An 18,135-nucleotide genomic window follows, 5' to 3' on the forward strand; every position below is an offset into this window, starting at 1 on the left:
ATGCATCGTGCAGTCTTTTCTCGTTGGAAAGGATCGTGAAAGATCCTTTCCAACGAGAAAAATTGCAGGTGTGTACGCAGCTTTACAAGATCAAACTGCATGTTAGTATCCATATATGTCAGAACTATAAACCTAAATGACATGATCACTTATTTTCACTAGGCTTCGTTATGGTCTCTTCAGCTAAAAATCGCACATGCAATAGTCACTAGCAGGGGCACTGGACAACAGGAGTAGTTACCAAAGATAGATAAAAGGCTGCAAAAAGCCAATTGCTTAGCAACAGAGTTACACATTGTTCCAAGGGCTCTTAACCAACAACTCTCACTTTATTCCTAGCAACATAAAGGCCCAAAGTGATTATGTAGCCAATACAAAGTTGCTCATGAACAATGGTAGCTTGGGTTACATAGTTACATAGTAGGTTAGGTTGAAAAAAGACATAAGTCCATCAAGTTCAACCACAAGGGAAATAAACATATCCCAGGAATAAAACCCTATAGGACATAGTTTGTCCAGAGGAAGGCAAAAAAATCCCTGGTACAATTTACTTCAACGGGAAAAAATTATTTTCTGATTTCATAAGGCAATCGGATGTTTTCTAGATCAACAGTCACTGTTATTTTTACTTTAAAGCCTTAATACCCAGTTATTTTCTGTGCTTCTAGAAAAACATCCAGCTTTTTCCTAAAGAAATCTATAGTAGTTGCTAAAACTACTTCCTGAGGGAGCCGTTTCCACATTTTCACAGACCTTACAGTGAAGAATCCCTTCCTTATCCAGAGCGTAAACTTCTTTTCCTCCAGACGCAAAGAGTGCCCTCTTGTTCTTTGTAATGATAAAGTAAATAATTGGGAAGAGAGTTCTCCATATGGACCGTTTATATAGTTATATAGGGTAATCATATCCCCCCTTAAACGTCTCTTCTCAAGGGATAATAGATTCAGTTCAGTTAATCTCTCCTCATAGCTGAGTTCCTCCATTCCTTTTATTATTTTAGTTTCCCTTCTCTGCACTCCCCCAAATTCAACAATGTCCTTTTTGTGAACTGGTGCCCAAAACTGGACTGCATATCCCATATGTGGTCTGACCAATGCTTTGTACAGGGGCAGGAATATGTCTCCATCTCTAAAGTCTATTCCTCTTTTAATACAAGAAAGTACTTTACTAACTTTAGATATTGCAGCTTGGCATTGCAAGCTGTTTTTAAGACTAGGATGTACCAGAACCCCCAGATCATTTTCCATTTCTGACTCCCCCAAATGTACTCCCCCTTGACAGTATGACGCATGCATGTTGTTAGCTCCCTAGTGCATAACTTTACATTTATCTATAATAAATATCATTTGCTACTTGGCTGTCCAATCAAACAGTACATCCAGGTCTGCTTGTAGATTATTGACATCCTGTATGGACTTAATTCTATTACATAGTTTGGTGTCATCTACAAACACAGAAATGGTACTTTTAGTCCCAAACTCTATATCATTTATAAGGATGTTAAACAGTAAAGGTCCCAACACTGAACCCTGGGGTACCCAATAATAACCTTAGACCATTCAGAGTATAAATCTTTAATTACAACTCTCTGGATGCGATCTTGAAGCCAGTTCTCTATCCATTTACAGATTGATTCTAAATTGCATATTAACTGTCTGTGGGGTACAGTGTCAAATGCTTTAGCAAAGTCCAAGTACACTATATCAACTGCTATTCCATTGTCTACCTGTTTAAATACTTCCTCATTAAAAGAGAGGGTTCACAATTTATTTTTACAACTCTATAAACTATTCTTAAGCAAATTGATATAATTGTGACAATATCCTGCAATTATTAACAGGAAATTAGGGCATTCTTCCAAGGCCCTGCAATAAATGAGCAGTACGTAAAGCAATGCCAATAAGCAAACTGTAGTATCCCACAGTAATCACAATTAGGTACAACATATGGCAGATATGATCTGGATGCAAAGTTACTGCACATTACAATTACTTTTTGCACTGCTTACCAATTAAGTTAAAACTGTTTCCTCTGTTTGAGCTAATATCGGCAGATATAGTTATTCCCATGTATTCTGACTTTCCATTACCTATCCTGAACAACTATTCTGCAGAACCACCAATGTACACAAGGGTATGGCCATTTTACAATTCTGAAAGCAACAGTTCACAAGACTCTCCAGCTAAATATTTATTGTTTGACATACCTTTAAATGGAGTGTCTACTTCCCACATAAAAGGTTACCTCACTGATCAAACAAAGAGCAAAAGTAAACATCAAAGTTTAAAGCATATCCATACACAAAACTGCGTACCAAGCTATTCTCTAAAAATGTACGTTTTTAATGTAAAAAGTGAAAATGGATGCAGCTGTCATATATAAGGACTGGCAAACTGCAGGAAATTACACTTTTGTTTTGAGATTCACTTCAAGTATATTGCAGTTTAAACATACTTCAATTTTAATGCATTTTACCTGTGCAAATTTATTGATATTATAATTTGTAATTCATTACTAAACCCATCTCACCAGGTACACTGAATGACTATTACATAAAACTTTTTTCCCAAACTTTCAGAAGTATACATACAACCCAAACTGCCTAAAACATATCTAAAATTATTTTTAGAAATGATTGGCAAACTGGAAAGCTGCAAAAAACTGATTGACAGGTCTTGCTTGCTCTGGGGCAGTGGGCAAACTGTCACAATAAAATGCTACCTTGACCCTACTGTAGAAATGTACAAAAATACTTTCATCAGTTTTCAATGGCAGAGGGTACATAAAAAGTATCACATTACAGAATGAAAGGCAAAATCATCAGCTAAATTGTACTTTACGAAACAATAATAATTTAGTTTAAAAAATAATTTTTACAACTAAAAAATGAACCTGGAAATTTACTCAGGGTTAGTTTAAAAAAAAGGAAATTAAACATTTTCTCAGACATTCCCTTTTGGCAATCTAACAGGTCCATGTGTTTCAATTGATTTCCACCAGTTGTGGAATGTCGAGGGAATGTCAGACTCCTTCTTTTATAAAGTTTTTGTCTTTTGCACATGTGGTAGAACCTGTGCACCAAAAGGTTACTTGCTGAGTTTGACAGCTGGATGTCTATTCAATCCTTTGCATAAAAGTGTGTCAACTCAGGGGTTAGCACTCTGGCCTTTGCAGCGCTAGGTCCCAGGCTCGATCTCCAACCAGGACATAATCTGCATGGAGTTTGCAGGTTCTCCCCGTGTCTGCGTGGGTTTCCTCCGGGTACTCCGGTTTCCTCCCACATCCCAAAAACACGCAGTGAGGTTAATTGGCTTCTCCCTAACAATTGACCTTAGACTACATTAGTGGCATATGACTATAGTAGGGACATTAGATTGTGAGCTCCTTTGAGGGACAGTTAGTGACATGACTATGGACTTTGTACAGCACTGCGTAATATGATGGCGCCATATAAATACTGTGTAATATTAATAATAATAATAATAGGAGAAAAGGCAACATGGCTGAATGTGGCTGTGAAGTGGTAACCACACTACTTCGCATCTGGCCGTGTGAACTAGCTCTTAGGAAATATCTCATCAAAAATTAAATTCTTAATACAGCAGACAGCTAAGACAATCATTCACCCAATCACATTGCAAAATGGCTTGTGCAGCAATATGAATGCTATATTATAAATATATTTTTCGTTTACCTTGTCATATCCTCTGTGTGTACAGGCTCCATGCTTGACATATTAAACAGGCTTTTCATGCTAATGCACTATGAGCAGCTTAAGCCAACAAACATTGTACACAGCGTAAAAAGAAAGCTCCTGGTCATCAAGTATAAGAAAATCTGTCTGCTTACTGTTCACTTTATACCATGTTGTGTTAAGCTGACCACCAAGTTGGTGAGAGAGGTCAAGTGAAGAGCTGACCATACCATGCTGATTGGACTCTAAAGTGGTTTAGAAGCTGAAAATTGCCTGTCTGTTTTGTTGATCCTTCGACCTTGACCTGCAACAATGACCCTTAACAAGCATGCAGATCTGGAAAGTTTGAGCAGAGTCAAATTTCCTAACCTGCATACTTGCTCCAGTGACACTGAAAGAAAGAACTGGTGTCACCTGAGTTACCTGGTTGGTATGCTGACACAGTTTTAAGCACGGGTCAGTAATGACATGTTTCCTTTTACACACCACATAAACGTGCACTAGCACACAATCAGAACAGCACTTCCATACAAACAAGATCCAGACAGCAGCATTCCAGAGATTCCTTTATAGGAATAAAGGAATAGTTTACACCTGCTTTGGAGTCGAGCAATCCCACGTGAGCGGCCGATACTTAAAGCCGCTCAAGGCTGCCCCTTTTTATCCCCCAATAGATTCACCGCCTGGAGAAAATACATGAAGTGCCTTCACTAGTGGCAGCAGTTCCCTGGCATGAGGAAGCGGTAAACGCACCACAACCTCATGCCCAAACGTATGAACATAGCCTTACAGCCAGGTACCCTGTTCACAATTTAGTTGCTAGTGAATGTTTTCACTCCACCTTGACTGACACTTTTTCATTATAGTGAATAGGACTTTAAAATGCCAAAGTGGCATTTAGACAATCAAGCTGAAAAGTAGCAAACTTTTTAACTGATCACCACATTTATATTAAACAGTGTTATTTGTTTTCAAACAATGCCATCTTTCTGGTGATCTGGATACAGCAGCAATGGGCTAGACCCTTTGCCATTTTTTTGCAAGTTTTACCAGAACAAAACATTTCCAATTGGGGAACCCAAATAAATCTCCAAAACAGAAATTTCACCGTGGAAACTTTTCCTCTCATTTTTGTGACACACAGTACAATATAACCTGATCATTTTTTTTACCATTCCCCATCTCAACTAAAAATAAATATTTTGGCTTGACATACACTTTAACAATGGTTCTATTTTTATTATCTCCTACGTGAGAAATTTCATGCATAGGTTATGATGTATGCTCCTAGGTACAAATAAACTCCACCTTACAGCAGACGCCCCAGAGAACTGCTATTACAACCAGGTGTAAACTGGTCTCCTGTGACCGATCGGTATTGGAAGAAGAAAAAAATTGTCTCCTATGATTCAGCACCTAATATTCAAACCCCAACTCCACCACTTAGGGGTCAGACAGAAAGAAACTGCATTATTTTTACTTTCATCAAGTCAAAACTTGCCCTGAATTTTGTAGCGGGAGTGCCTACTACACCACCTGCCAACCAGAATAAAATCTTGTAAATATGGGCTGCCTAAAAACAATAAATATTTACCCGTCCCACAACTAATGTTTACTTCCTATACTGTATATAAAGTCAGGAACAGACATGAAAAACTATTGCAGCTTATCAGCCCTTAGATGTGGTGCCTGCAATGGTTTTCTTTTATTAATGCTTTAATAATATTATTAATAAAAAGGAGTTATATAGCGCCAACATACCACACAGCGCTGTACATTAAATAGGGGTTGCAAATAACAGACGAATACAGACAGTGACACAGGAGGAGGAGAGGACACTGCTCCAAAGAGCTTACAATCTAGTAGGTGGGGGAATTATCACACAATAGGAGGGGAATATGTAGTTCTGGGAAGTAGTGATGGTTTCAAAAGACAGAAGATGGGTAGGCAAGTTTGAAAAAATGGGTTTGTGTGCTCTTTTAAATGAGCAGAAAGTAGGAGCAAGCCGAATAGGCCGAGGAAGACCATTCCAGAGAGTTGGGGCAACTCTAAAGAAGTCTCAGAGCCATGCGTGTGATGAGGTTATGAGTGAGGAAGTCATTAGTAGGTCATTGGAGGAGCGGAGAGGGCGACCATGGAAGTATTTTTTTTACCATGTCAGAGATGTAAGTGGGACAATAACTGTGGAGGGATTTGAAGGCAAAGCACAGGAGCCTAAATTTGATTCTAAAGTGAAATGGAAGCCAATGGAGAGAACTACAAAGAGATGCAGCAGAAGAGGAGCGGAGGGAAGGATGGATGAGTCTGGCTGCAGCATTCATAATAGATTGTAGAGGAGAGAGTCGGGTTAGTGGAATACCAGAGAGGGGGAGGTTACAGTAGTCCAGGTGAGAGATGATAAGAGCATGTACAAGGAGTTTGGTGGTCTCTGGGGACAGGTAGGGGCGGATTTTGGAGATGTTGCGTAGGTGAAAGTGACAGGACCTGGAAATGTTCTGAATATGGGGGGTAAATAAAATACTTCTTTCTAGATCCTCCTACAAATAACATACCCCTATCCCAGGAGGACAACGCTCTCTGTATTCTATCATTAGGACAGAAAGTATGTTGTGGTCACCGAACATCTCCTCCACTACTTATCCCTCAACAAGGAATCCCCAGAAAGTTTACATTTATAAGTCACTCTATACAGGAAAAGGCCCGTATATTCTACCACAGCCTTAGGGCCTCATTATATAAATAGTTCACAATGCCATAGAGAACACTGACAATACAGAGAAATGAGTATGGGGGGGGGGGGCAATAACAAAAAATAAAAAAGACCGGTCACCTTACAACACAGCTCGCCTCTCTTCTTCCTGGCTCCTTACACACAGGGGGCCGTGCCTCGCTCCCGCTACACTGCCACGCTGGTGATGCCAGGCTATGCGCGTGCACGAGACAGGGTTGCGGCAAGGCAAGCTCGAGCTTCTGCGGCCTGACGCCAGAGAAACAGAACAGGGGCGTGGCCAAAACCCCCATACTCAACAAGAGCACGAGCCCACAGTGACCGATGGACGTAGCCATCCGTCCTCCAATAGCTTCGCGCGTAGGACAAGGTAGGCGTGGCCAGAGCCCGGCCTACTCCGTGAGTTATTGGGCGTGGCTGTCGGGACGATGTATTGCTGTGGGCTGACATGGCTCTGTGTGCTCAAATATTTGAGTTGAGCTCCCAGTGCCATGAACCCTGCAGTGGAACAAACACGTTTAGTATCACTTCCAACTAAAGGTTCTACTGAGGTAAAAACTAAAAGCAGAACGTTTCTGGGGTCAATGTGGAAAGTCCCTGTGCACTTCATTCAGAAACCCTGGGGGTATAAACACATTTCTTACAATGTGGGGCCCTTTTCACACCTATAGGTGGTAACAGTGGGTCCCTGTGCAGAACTGACCTAGGGCCCCACATTTTGCACCTTACTCTGAAACAGCCACTGAAATAATTTTTACTATCCAAAATTCTTTTGTCTTACTGCAGGATAACATATGAGGGTGAAGAATCCAATAACCATTAGTTTGCCCATTCAAATCAGCACCCCTGTCTCTTGTGAAGCCACTTTCTTTTCTAATCCAATCCTGCCTTGGCAGCAATCCCTCACAGCCAGACAAAGTGCTGGGAATGGAGGGTCATGTGACCTCCAGACAGCCTGCTGCCTGCCCCAATCACATCCTACAAACCTGGGTAGGCTTTGTCATGGAACTTTTCCCAAAGTATTTTGGACAACAAAAGAGCTGTGGGGGGTCACTTCAATAAGTGGTTTGGTGGTGGGATTTAAAGAGACTGTCACTTGCTTTGTGAATTGCTTCTATTGTTTCTTTTTTAGCTGCTCCAAGTTGCCCCTTTGATTTTTTAATCTCTTTTTGCCCCCGCATAGATGTGAATGAAAAAGGAAAGCGTGTCCTGTAATTACATAGTAACTGAGGAAACCACAGTGCCCGGGGGTCATCTCTGAATAGGTACAAAGAGTGGCAGCAAACATGGTAAAATGCTTTTTCTTTGTTTTTGGGTTTATTCTAGTGACAGAGTACCCAGGTCGCCTAGACATGTCAGCCACCAACTTCCACTTTTCTGGAAACAAAACACACCAAATCGTCTGACAGACTGTAGATGTATTTTGGGGTTAGTTTCCTCCACTCTCATTTTAGAAGTCCATGTGACACGTCAGTTAGTGTTTCCCTGGTGACACAAAAACTAAGTTTAAAAGATACAAATGGTATAAAAGAAAAAAAAAATAAATCTCAGTGCAACTTTTACATATGTGTCTTTGGAGTTTTAGTTCACACTTATTTCCACAGTTAATGTTTTCTATACAGTCATCAGCCTATAGCGCTTTGTACCAATACAAGTCCAGAGACCTAGGGACTGGGGATGTTATCAGGAAAGCCTCTTAGAGAAATCTCTTGTAGCCTTTAAGTATTCTTGTCTGAAAATGGTCACAGGACTGTTCCAAAACCCATATTCTTAGGAAGGATTTAGCACTGCCTTTGAAGTATCAGCTATTTGGAATCATGTGCTTACACACTTTGTGCCTCAAGCACCAACAATTACAATGTCCTTTTCAGTGGTTTGTAGAGAACCAGGAAAATGACATCCAATGATTTTATCAATGAAATAATTTCATACAAGAATTAAAGCAGTTGTTTTCTGCATGTGATGGTGAAATCATGTACAAAGATGCAACTGATAAGTTGGAATTTATTATACAATCTGTGTAATAAAATAACTAAGAACAACACCTTCATCTGGTGTGCCAGGTGTTCTTTTTTGAACAGGAATAGTCCTTTAAAAAGTATGTTTCAACATTCTTCACATACAGTATGTGTGTCTAATATTGGGAAATATTGATACGATATTACATTTAATCATCCCTTGTGTTTATATACCCACATTACCACGCCTGAATGTGTCACCATATTCAACTGTAAATGTGTTATAGTGATGTCCGATCATCACACAAGTAAAAATGGACCGAAGTATTAACACACATTAATTTGTTCAAACCCTGAATGTTTAACAGGTTGCCTTTAAGTGTGACAAAGCTACTTTCTGGAAATTGATACAGCATTAGGAGCTCTCTGATTGGTCCAACAGAGCGAACAGTGTGAATGACACAACACTGTGTGTGTATAGGCAGCACTTCTTAATCTACTTCCTTACACCTGATCCTGAAACAAGATTTATCACATGACTACAGTTCAACTTATTATTATTACACAGTATTTATATAGCCAGACATATTATGCAGCGCTGTACAAAGTCTATAGTCATGTCACTAACTGTTCCTCAAAGGAGCTCACAATCTAATGTCCCTACCATAGTCGAAGGTTTTTAATACAGTCTAAGGACAATTTTGGGGAGAAGCCAATTAACCTAACGGCATATTTTTTACCCCTCTTCTTGCTCTGTGCCTAATTAAAACTACTAAACAAATCGATGCTTCAGTAAAACCTATAACTTTTAATAAAGTTTTAATAGAACACATTTAGCTTATAATACCTTTCTAATCACTATAATTATTGCAATTATTAGTATTTATTTTGTATTTGTACAGCTGACAGTCCAAAATATGTTCAATGGGATCTCTAATTAGATGATTGTAATCCCAACAAATTAAGTCACAGTAAAATGTTTAATGAACACTTCACTTACTAAAATCTGGATGCTCACACACCTTCAGATTACTGTGCCACTACGTCACTACGCTACAGGCTGTCACCCCAACATAGGACTGTGTATATATAGTCCTAAAGTCCATATTTCTGTTTTAAGCATAACTTTACTTTAAAAGTAAAGAAATAATATTTCAAGTTAAACAAATGCACATCAGAACTGTAAAAACTGGTCTGGTAAGAAAAGAGGTTTGGTATGCTGATACTGAAATGGTGCATTTTTATATGGCTGTTGTAAATGTGAAATATTATTTTTAGTTTGTAGTCATTAGTAACTCAGTGACCTATTGCACCACATTATACCTGCTTACTAAAACATTCTGAATTGTGCCATATCCCATTCTACTAGAAAAATCCAAGGCATGCAATCTATTTTATTAGTCACATATTTACATTAATATTATTTGGGGCTCTATTTATAAAGCAGAGAATCTGACATTCACTGAACCATATCCTGGTGGAAAATCTTTCAATGCCCTTGTTCAATGGTTGTAATTGATTTTCCACAAGGGAATATTTCAGTGAATATAAGGTTCACTGCATTATAAATAAACCCCTTTGGAATGTTCATATTATCTGACAAGCAGTAAGATCATTTTAACAAACACCAAGGGAAATATTTTGTCCCAAGTCACACCCAACTTTTCACCAAAAATTAATAATTTGTTGTATTGGATGAATTAGAAAATGTATATATCACGTTTTAGTCCTGATTAATACATTTTTCTAATTGAATCCAATTTATAAAAATACACCCGCAAAACTAATGGGAGGAGATTTTGTCAAATGACTGATGAAACACATAGGCATCTTTTACACTGATTATCTTACTGAGAGAGTCACTAGGATGGAACAGCAGTGGGGGTAGTCAGCATACAATATAGTGCTCTGCGGCATCAACATAAAAAGCAAGCTAGCTGATATCAACATAGCTGCTTACGTGGCCTAGGAGCCAGACAGGGAACTGTCAAAAGTAATCTAAAATTACTCAGAATGTAGGTATGGTACTGCTGAAGATGGAGTTATCCTGTAATGACTGCCCGTTTAAAAAACATGCTACTCCTAGACTGATAAATTGTTAGTAAGTGCAAGTACAATATGGGTAAATTATCCTAAGCTTAGAACACTTCACCTGAACGTAAGCTGTAACTACACCCTATTCTTAATCCTTAATGTTAAGTGTTCTTTGTCTGGTACCCTAGAATCCCTGAATATCTTTGAGATTTTCTCCTAAAAACAACAGCTGGTTTGCTGATGACTGTCTCCTCCAACCTTTCACAACTAATAACTGACCCATCATTGGATGGTCACTCTTGAATATTAATATATCTTGAATATTATTGAAGCAGTTAGAGGGGGCAAGCCAAGGCCAATCAACATGAAAGTGATGCCTCACCTACAATACAATTAGCTAGTATGGCCACCCACCACACTGATATGCAATGCTTCCATAATTACTGAGCCTAGCAGTTTGGGAGCACTTGTCACCATACTCTACAGTGTTCTCCCCAAAAAGTTTTTAGGCTGGGTAGGTAGGAGCTGTAGGTGAGTGGCTGCCCATGTATTGTGTCCCAAAATTTCTGTAACAACACAAAAACAGCCGGGTAGTTACTGAAAAGTGCAGAGTAGTGCGTCCAGCTAAAAGGGGCTGGGGAGAACGGTGCTCTATATTATTGGTAACTTCACATTAATACATCTTAATGCATGACATTTTTCCTTGGTTAGGCCTGAAAACATGCGGCATCTGACTAGAGTCCTCCATCTGTTCACAGTAAACCTTAATATTATGGTAAAATATTATGGTACCCTAAAATGTAACAACTGGAAATACCAGGTGTTACAAATGTGTTTTACTGTAACATAATTGCATTTGTCCTTCTGTGTTGCAGTTTATAGAGGTATCCAGCTGTGACTTTCCTATACATTTATACCTAAACATTGCAGGTGAAAGAACAGAAAAATAAAGTTAACAAGTATTTTAAATGCAGTGCTTGTTTATTCAAAAAGTAATTATTAAGCAATTGCAATGTGCCTTTGAACTGGCCAAAAATTACTACATTAGGAAGAATCAATTTCCTGGCACAGCCTCCTTGCACGTCATAGCCCTCTCCTCTTCAGGGAGTGTCAAAATAACCTTTGTGTTGGTCCTATTCCTCTGCTCCTATCTTCACCTTACCTCCTAATCTAGAGTCTGTCAGGGCTGCTGGCTGGGTCTACACAGACGGTTTTACCGCGATTATTCAGGTGTTTACGTTATTAACGCAAGAAAACGCCCCAATGGAAATAATTGGATGCGTTTACCCTGCGTTTAAATTTTTAAAGCGTTGCAAGGAGCATTATTTATAACACTCAAAAATCTGCCTCAAGCATACGCTCTGGTGTAGATCAGCCCATTGGAGTGCATGCAATGCAACCCTGCAGCACGTTCTCCCCTTCCCTTGTTATAGGAGCGTTAGTTGTCCATCGTCCGTGGATCCGCCAGGACGCTCGTTCAATGATGGACAACTGAGCCGATTATCGGGCCAGAACCGTTGGACGTGTGTACGTAGCTTAAGTGATTTAAAGGCAAGATATCCCCAGGAAATGATCTGATGTTAGTAGCAAGACCATTTTTCACAAGATTAATTGAATTACCCAAACACACAAATACTAACCAGCACGCACATGATCTGCCTATATCAAGGGCGATGGCATGGACAATGCACCAAGAGTGCTTTGAATTTTACAAGAAAACAGCAGTTTCAAAGAGTATGGGAGTAATTTTTGCAGAAAAAGCCTAAAATGCTGGACATTACTTCTAACTACTCCAGAAGGAAGATAGGCTATCTGATGTAGACTTAATCTGCAAATAATCATCCCAATCACCACAAATTAAACCAAATGCATTTCAGGTTAAAAAGTGACCAGGTTAGAATAAAAGAAAGAGATGTGGAACTCCAGTTTTGAAATAGCCAGCATTCCTCATGGCACAGCTAAGAAAAACATGTCATCCTTACTGCAAAGTGGGGGAAGTAAAAAAAAATACTTAATGCAACTATCAGCCTTAATCTGACCTATAAACAGTTTTTTTTTACTAAACTGGAGCATGGTCAACATAGGGGAGGGGGCTGAACCACAAGAGACTACATTGAGAATAATATGGAGCTAAAAAAGTACACTATAATAAATATAGTTTTCAGCTTACAAATTACAGATAACAGCAAATATAACAACACACCCTGGCTTGAAAATATTGTGCAACGTTTAGTTTCATAATTCATGATACCTGAGAAATTTGGGTTTCAGTTTGCTGGCTGCTAATCCTGGATACAGGAAAAGCTTGTTGTGGTCTTTGAACAATGCAAGTAAATTGTCTTCCAATGTACACATCATTTGCTTCCTATGAACTATGGATTTTTTTTATATATACAGAGTATATGGATGTCATCCTGATATGTAAATCCTGGGGTAAAAAATGGTTGAGCTTCAAACATTTAGGTGCATTAGCTATTGATTTCCACATGAGTTAGTGGTGGCAATAATGTCTTCCAGTTCTCCTCATCTCCTCCCTCACATAAACAAATATCTCAGGAAGTTCTGCATGTTTAATAGGTCCAGGAAAGCAAACGTATATTCAAATACAACACTCATAGTCCCCCTATAATAACTGACAGATGACTAACCAACCACACTAACCCCCTTCCCTAAAACTGATGACAAGCCTTCATTACATAGGAGCCACCTCACATCATCGGACTATTGAATATTCTCAAACTACCACCCACCAACCTATTTAATCTCCATGTAGTTATGAAGGCAATACACAAGATAGATTTCTAGGGTTTTTCCACTGCTCTATCCGCCACAGCCAATAAATTCTCATCTCCTTGTTTTTATTTATGCTGGTAGTGGCAATAAGACCCCGAGGCAAGAGAACAAAAGCTATCCTACTGACACAATAATTATGGACTGCTAATGACTGCTGTTTCCAATGTTGAAGGACTCATGGGGGCCTATTTAGAAAAAGGAGTGAATCTAACAATTATTAAAATATTCCCTGGTGGAGAATCAATTACTAGAATTGAAATATGTGGATCAGGAAGATTCTATACCAAGGAATGTTTCAGTGAATGCCAGATTTACTGCTTTATAAATAGACCCCATAATGGCTTGTGGACCTAGTGTCCTAAATTGCTATGTGAGCTACTCAACAGTAAAGTCAAAAACATTTTGCAGACCAGCATTCTAAATGCACAGCAAACATGTTGATACACCCCTGACTCGCTTGCTTATAGGAGCTTTACATCTGTTTCAGCACTCACTTTAACAAGTACCGTAGTTCCATCTGCTTATGGAAACTTTAAAATCTCTCATATGGGATGCCTAAGAGGTCACACGTGTGGACTTCAAAAAGCGGAAGAAATATAAACTTCTTCTGATGGGTTGAATAAGTGTTCAACCGATGTCTAAGAAACCCTGTTAGATTATGAGACTGCTTATAATACCTGAAGCTGCAAATATTACCTGTAAAGAAGAGACTACTTCTTCTGCCACCAATGCTGAAATCTTCCCTGCTGCTAAGATAAGGACCCCTAAGGCTACTTCTGGCAGTGTCCATATTTGTGGACCCCTGGGGTTTTCACTGGGTGACCTGCACCTCACTACAGTAATGACATAGAGGCTAGCAGAAAGAACAACTGCGAGCTGTGGGAATCTACGCAGATTTGGCTAACAGTGGAGTAGGTGGCAAGCAATGCATCTCTTCTTTACAGGTATGTTCTCTTTAAGAAAAGAAAGAAAACTCAGGGATGTATGCAGGTTGCTTCCATCCTTTACAAAATTTCAGTTGATTAACACTGAACAAGAAAACCTATGCAATTATTCAAGTCCAAGTAAAGTCATACTTTCTGATCGACACATGTATTCTGGGCCAATGCCTTGGAGAGCATAGAAGTCATTGGATAAGTATGACAGCCAGGTTAGTAGAATTTGAAAGAGAAGTTAGAAATGGTTGGTTTTGTTGCTCCTAGTACATGTTTCCTTTAAAAGAAAATACAGTATCTGATTTCTGTAAAATAGGGAAAACAATACTGTCCTGTGACCACACAAGAAAACAATGAACAATTGGATATATTGTAGTGTACAATACGTCCTGTGTCTGGCAGTGTTCCATTGATTATGAATGAAAAGTCCATAACATGCTTTGTCTTTAACCTGATCTATTGCAAATATTATCTCCCATGAAATTATCCTAAGGAAACTATGACAGCGTGGTTTTAACAGACAAATACCAATCAACAAATAACAGAATGTCTTAGTAACCAATGCAAACATGATAGATTGGTCAGGTAATTAGTAGTTATCACTAATTTAATAACAGACCATCAGAGTTACATGAAAATGGGCTAATAAGATGTGTTGTGATGTGATTAAAAAAGTCATTTTCAGTCTGATTAACAGTGGGTGATCCTGCCATGGGGATCCCTGCATAGTTCAGTCTACTTTAGGGTGACAACATATTTTCTTTATCTTCTGTGCTCCTGTGTTGTCTCCTGTCATATGTACTTTTGATGGAGATTTTTAACACACCTTAAGCAGCCTAACGTAAGAAACTTTTTTCAATTACACTTCCCACAGATGAAAACATTTTTATGGGCAGTATTTACCTCTGTTGTTACACGTGCACTAATATAGCTACCATCCCCTTACAGCGGAAATATCATGAAAAAAATACCATTTACCTTTACTGCTGGGAAGCCGTTTATCCCTCGTTCTACGTCGTCTTGTCTTCCTTCTTCATACAGGTGCAGGCGCTGCCATCATTTTCGAGGGTTCTTCTACTTACCCCACCCAATTTTGCACTGTGCAGCAGCAAGACTGGGTGACGTGCCTTCTTAAAAGTGTAATAAAAAAAAGTGCTGATCTCAATGCTTGAGATCAGCTTTTTTTTTTTTTTTACGGTGGAAAAAAAAAGACACTTCTGCTCCTGGCCGAGATTGGGCATGTGTAGAATTAGCAGCCCACAGCCTCCTAGGACACTTGTTGTAGATATCCCAGGAGGCTGTGGGCTTCCCATTAAGTCTTTACCAGCGCTGGGGAGAGATCTTCCATTTAAATGGTAAAAAACATAGTTTATAGAAAAACACGTGATGATATGTCTGCCTTAGGCTACATATACACGTCAGATAGTTCTCGTCTGATTGTCATTTCAAGGGTTGGCATCAGACCAAAATGTGACATGTGTACAGTGCTGTCCAACATCATTCATGAACCTGTCCTGGCTGTTCCACAAACGACCCTATAACGAGTGAAGGGGAGGGAGTGCAACAGGGTGCCACTCGTTCTTTCTCCCCACTCCCCTCTCCAAAGAGTAGAACGGCACTGTATGTACAGCACTCGTTCATGCATCTTTCAGTCTTTTGTCAATGGATCACTAAAACAGATCTTGGCCTGAGACAGATGTTTCAGATGACAGACCATTGCTGGACCACTTGTGGACAGAAGTGGCAGCAAAAAGGCTATGACAGATCTATCGTTCTGACATGCAACGAAGGATGAAAAATGGTGAAAGTGGTATTTTATATAGGAATTGTTCATGTCATTCATTGAAGGTTTTACATCTACCTATTGGGCCTGAATTATTAAAGCTCTCCAAGGCTGGTGAGAATACACTTTCATCAGTAAACATGGGTGATCCAGCAAGCCTGGAAAGGATATTTTCAAAGTCATTTGCTATTTGCTAGCAAATGTTTTGAATCCTGGACCAAATCCATTCCAGGTTCCGATGAAAGTGTATCTACTCCAGCCTTAATAAATCAGGCCCATTGTGTTCATCTAGGGTTCATCCACCCCAGTAACACCCCCTAACACAAGCATATATGACCCTTGGTCTCAGTTCATTGATTTGCAATGAGCGTTCTGACATCATGGCACACAGACTTTAAAAGTTAAAAAAACGCAGCCTTCATACCGCACATTGGCACATGATGCCGCGCAGTGTTAATGACCCCTTATTGAATGGCTAATAACTGGGATATCCTATAGATCCCAATATTCCATTCCCATGGATAGATATCAGTGATGTATAATAAATAGGTGCAGGAGCCATAGACACAGGAAGAGACAAAGGAAGGGAGTTGATCACCAAACCCATCACACAGACATAGATAGACCCCCTCTGAGCCTTTCCTCTGCTCTATACTACATGGACGTGGCAGGAGCACCATATAAAATGCTCTACATTGGTCACATGGCAATCACAGGCCTCTGCAGCATGGGAATCTGGGGAGAAGAGAAAGGGGACCATAGACTTACATGAGGACCCAGCATAGAGCGAGGATACACACTGTTCTCCATCCCGATCCGCTGGATCTGTACGCCAGGCTCAGCAGATTCCTTCTGTCTATAGCGAGTCACCCCGCAGCTCTTCTACTACACCGAGCGCCTCTTTGATTGGCAGATACATCCCATTCTTAACGGAGGTACACACGGCCCCGCCCACTATGCAAATTACAGCCACTGCCATCTTCCCTCCGCACAGGGCCCGCCCCTTTCCTCTTCCTTTGGTCAGCCTAGCAGTTCATTCTGTAAAGTAGTGTAAAGTAATGGCGGTGTTACAGCTGGGGTTCTCAGCTCATCCATTCATTCCACATCATCCTCATTGCTTGTCTGTGCACAGAATGAGCAGATGTTTTACAGAGCTATAAATCTGTGCTGCATGTTAAGAGGTCATATAGGAAATGTGGTTTCTTTGGTTTTAATTACTCAGACCAATCAGATTGTATTTTCAGTCTTGCTAGGTATGCAGGGAACTCTTCTGTTTTATTGCCTACTCCAGTATCACGGCACACATTAGAATCTGCAGCAAGTCAGATAGAGCTGCCATTTCTTGCTGCTCCTGATTTTTCTTAATTGGCTGTTGATTATGGAGGCTCAGTGTCACGTTAGGGCATTACCTCGGCTGGTGTGCTGTTTTCAGGAAGCTATGCACAGCACCCTCCTAGCCCCCCTTCCCCCCCATATTAGCCAGCAGCGCACCACTCAAATCGTGATGAGTGTGTATGATATAAAGGAAATAATATTGTTTTCGTTCGGAAATGTAGCCTCCTAAACTTCATATAAACAATAGAAATATAAGAAAGAAAAAATAGGGGGTTATACTCCAAACATTTTTAGAGCAGAATGGTTGGCTCAGTTTTTTTTAGTTTTAGATATATCAGGATAAGGTTAAACTCTGAAAGATTTTTATTGCTGGTTGTAACCCATTGGACCTGCCCCGTGAGCATTTGTAGAGATTGTTATTGCCAAGAAAGAAAGTGAGGAGAAATCCTAACTTTAGAGTTATCCCCAGAACAAGTGCTGTATCTGTCAGGGCTCCTATTATGTTTAGAAATGGATATGAGAAGGGTGTGCGCGGCTGGGGGCAGGGCATGGGGTCCCACCATATGCAGTCTCGCTCTGGGCCCCCAAATGTCCTAATACAATTCTAAGTGGAGAAGGGAAAACATCTATTAAGGACACCATTTCTGGGGTCAGATGTCTAAGAGGAATATTTCCTTTTCTTTACAAAGTTTTCTCTAGTTTTCTGTTGTATATTTTGGACAGAAAGTGACATTTTCTCAATGGGTTCAGGCAGCAAAAAATAACCAGGCAGGGTTTTAACCCTTTCCTATACTATGCAATTGTATGTGCAGATTTAGCCTTTTAAAAAGCAGTTTTGTTTCAGGTGTGTTTTTTTGGGGCTTTACTTTTTTAAT

At 39.8% G+C, this 18,135-nt stretch overlaps 1 protein-coding gene across 2 annotated transcripts in view; it reads right to left on the reverse strand.

The window, feature by feature from the left end:
* GNE (glucosamine (UDP-N-acetyl)-2-epimerase/N-acetylmannosamine kinase) overlaps positions 1-16,848 on the reverse strand; it is a 31,828-nt gene extending 14,980 nt beyond the window's left edge. The window contains exon 1 of one of the 2 annotated variants that reach the window (XM_072404548.1): positions 16,694-16,848. In XM_072404548.1, the coding sequence (XP_072260649.1) occupies positions 16,694-16,735 (42 nt within the window). In that variant the 5' untranslated portion in view covers positions 16,736-16,848. Of the gene's footprint in view, positions 1-6,524; positions 6,681-16,693 lie in introns of those variants that run through there. The other variant, XM_072404549.1, reaches the window with a different exon arrangement.
* Positions 16,849-18,135: the final 1,287 nt, after the last annotated feature.

The sequence above is a fragment of the Pyxicephalus adspersus genome, chromosome 3 (assembly GCF_032062135.1).
Source record: "Pyxicephalus adspersus chromosome 3, UCB_Pads_2.0, whole genome shotgun sequence".
Lineage (NCBI taxonomy): Eukaryota > Metazoa > Chordata > Amphibia > Anura > Pyxicephalidae > Pyxicephalus > Pyxicephalus adspersus.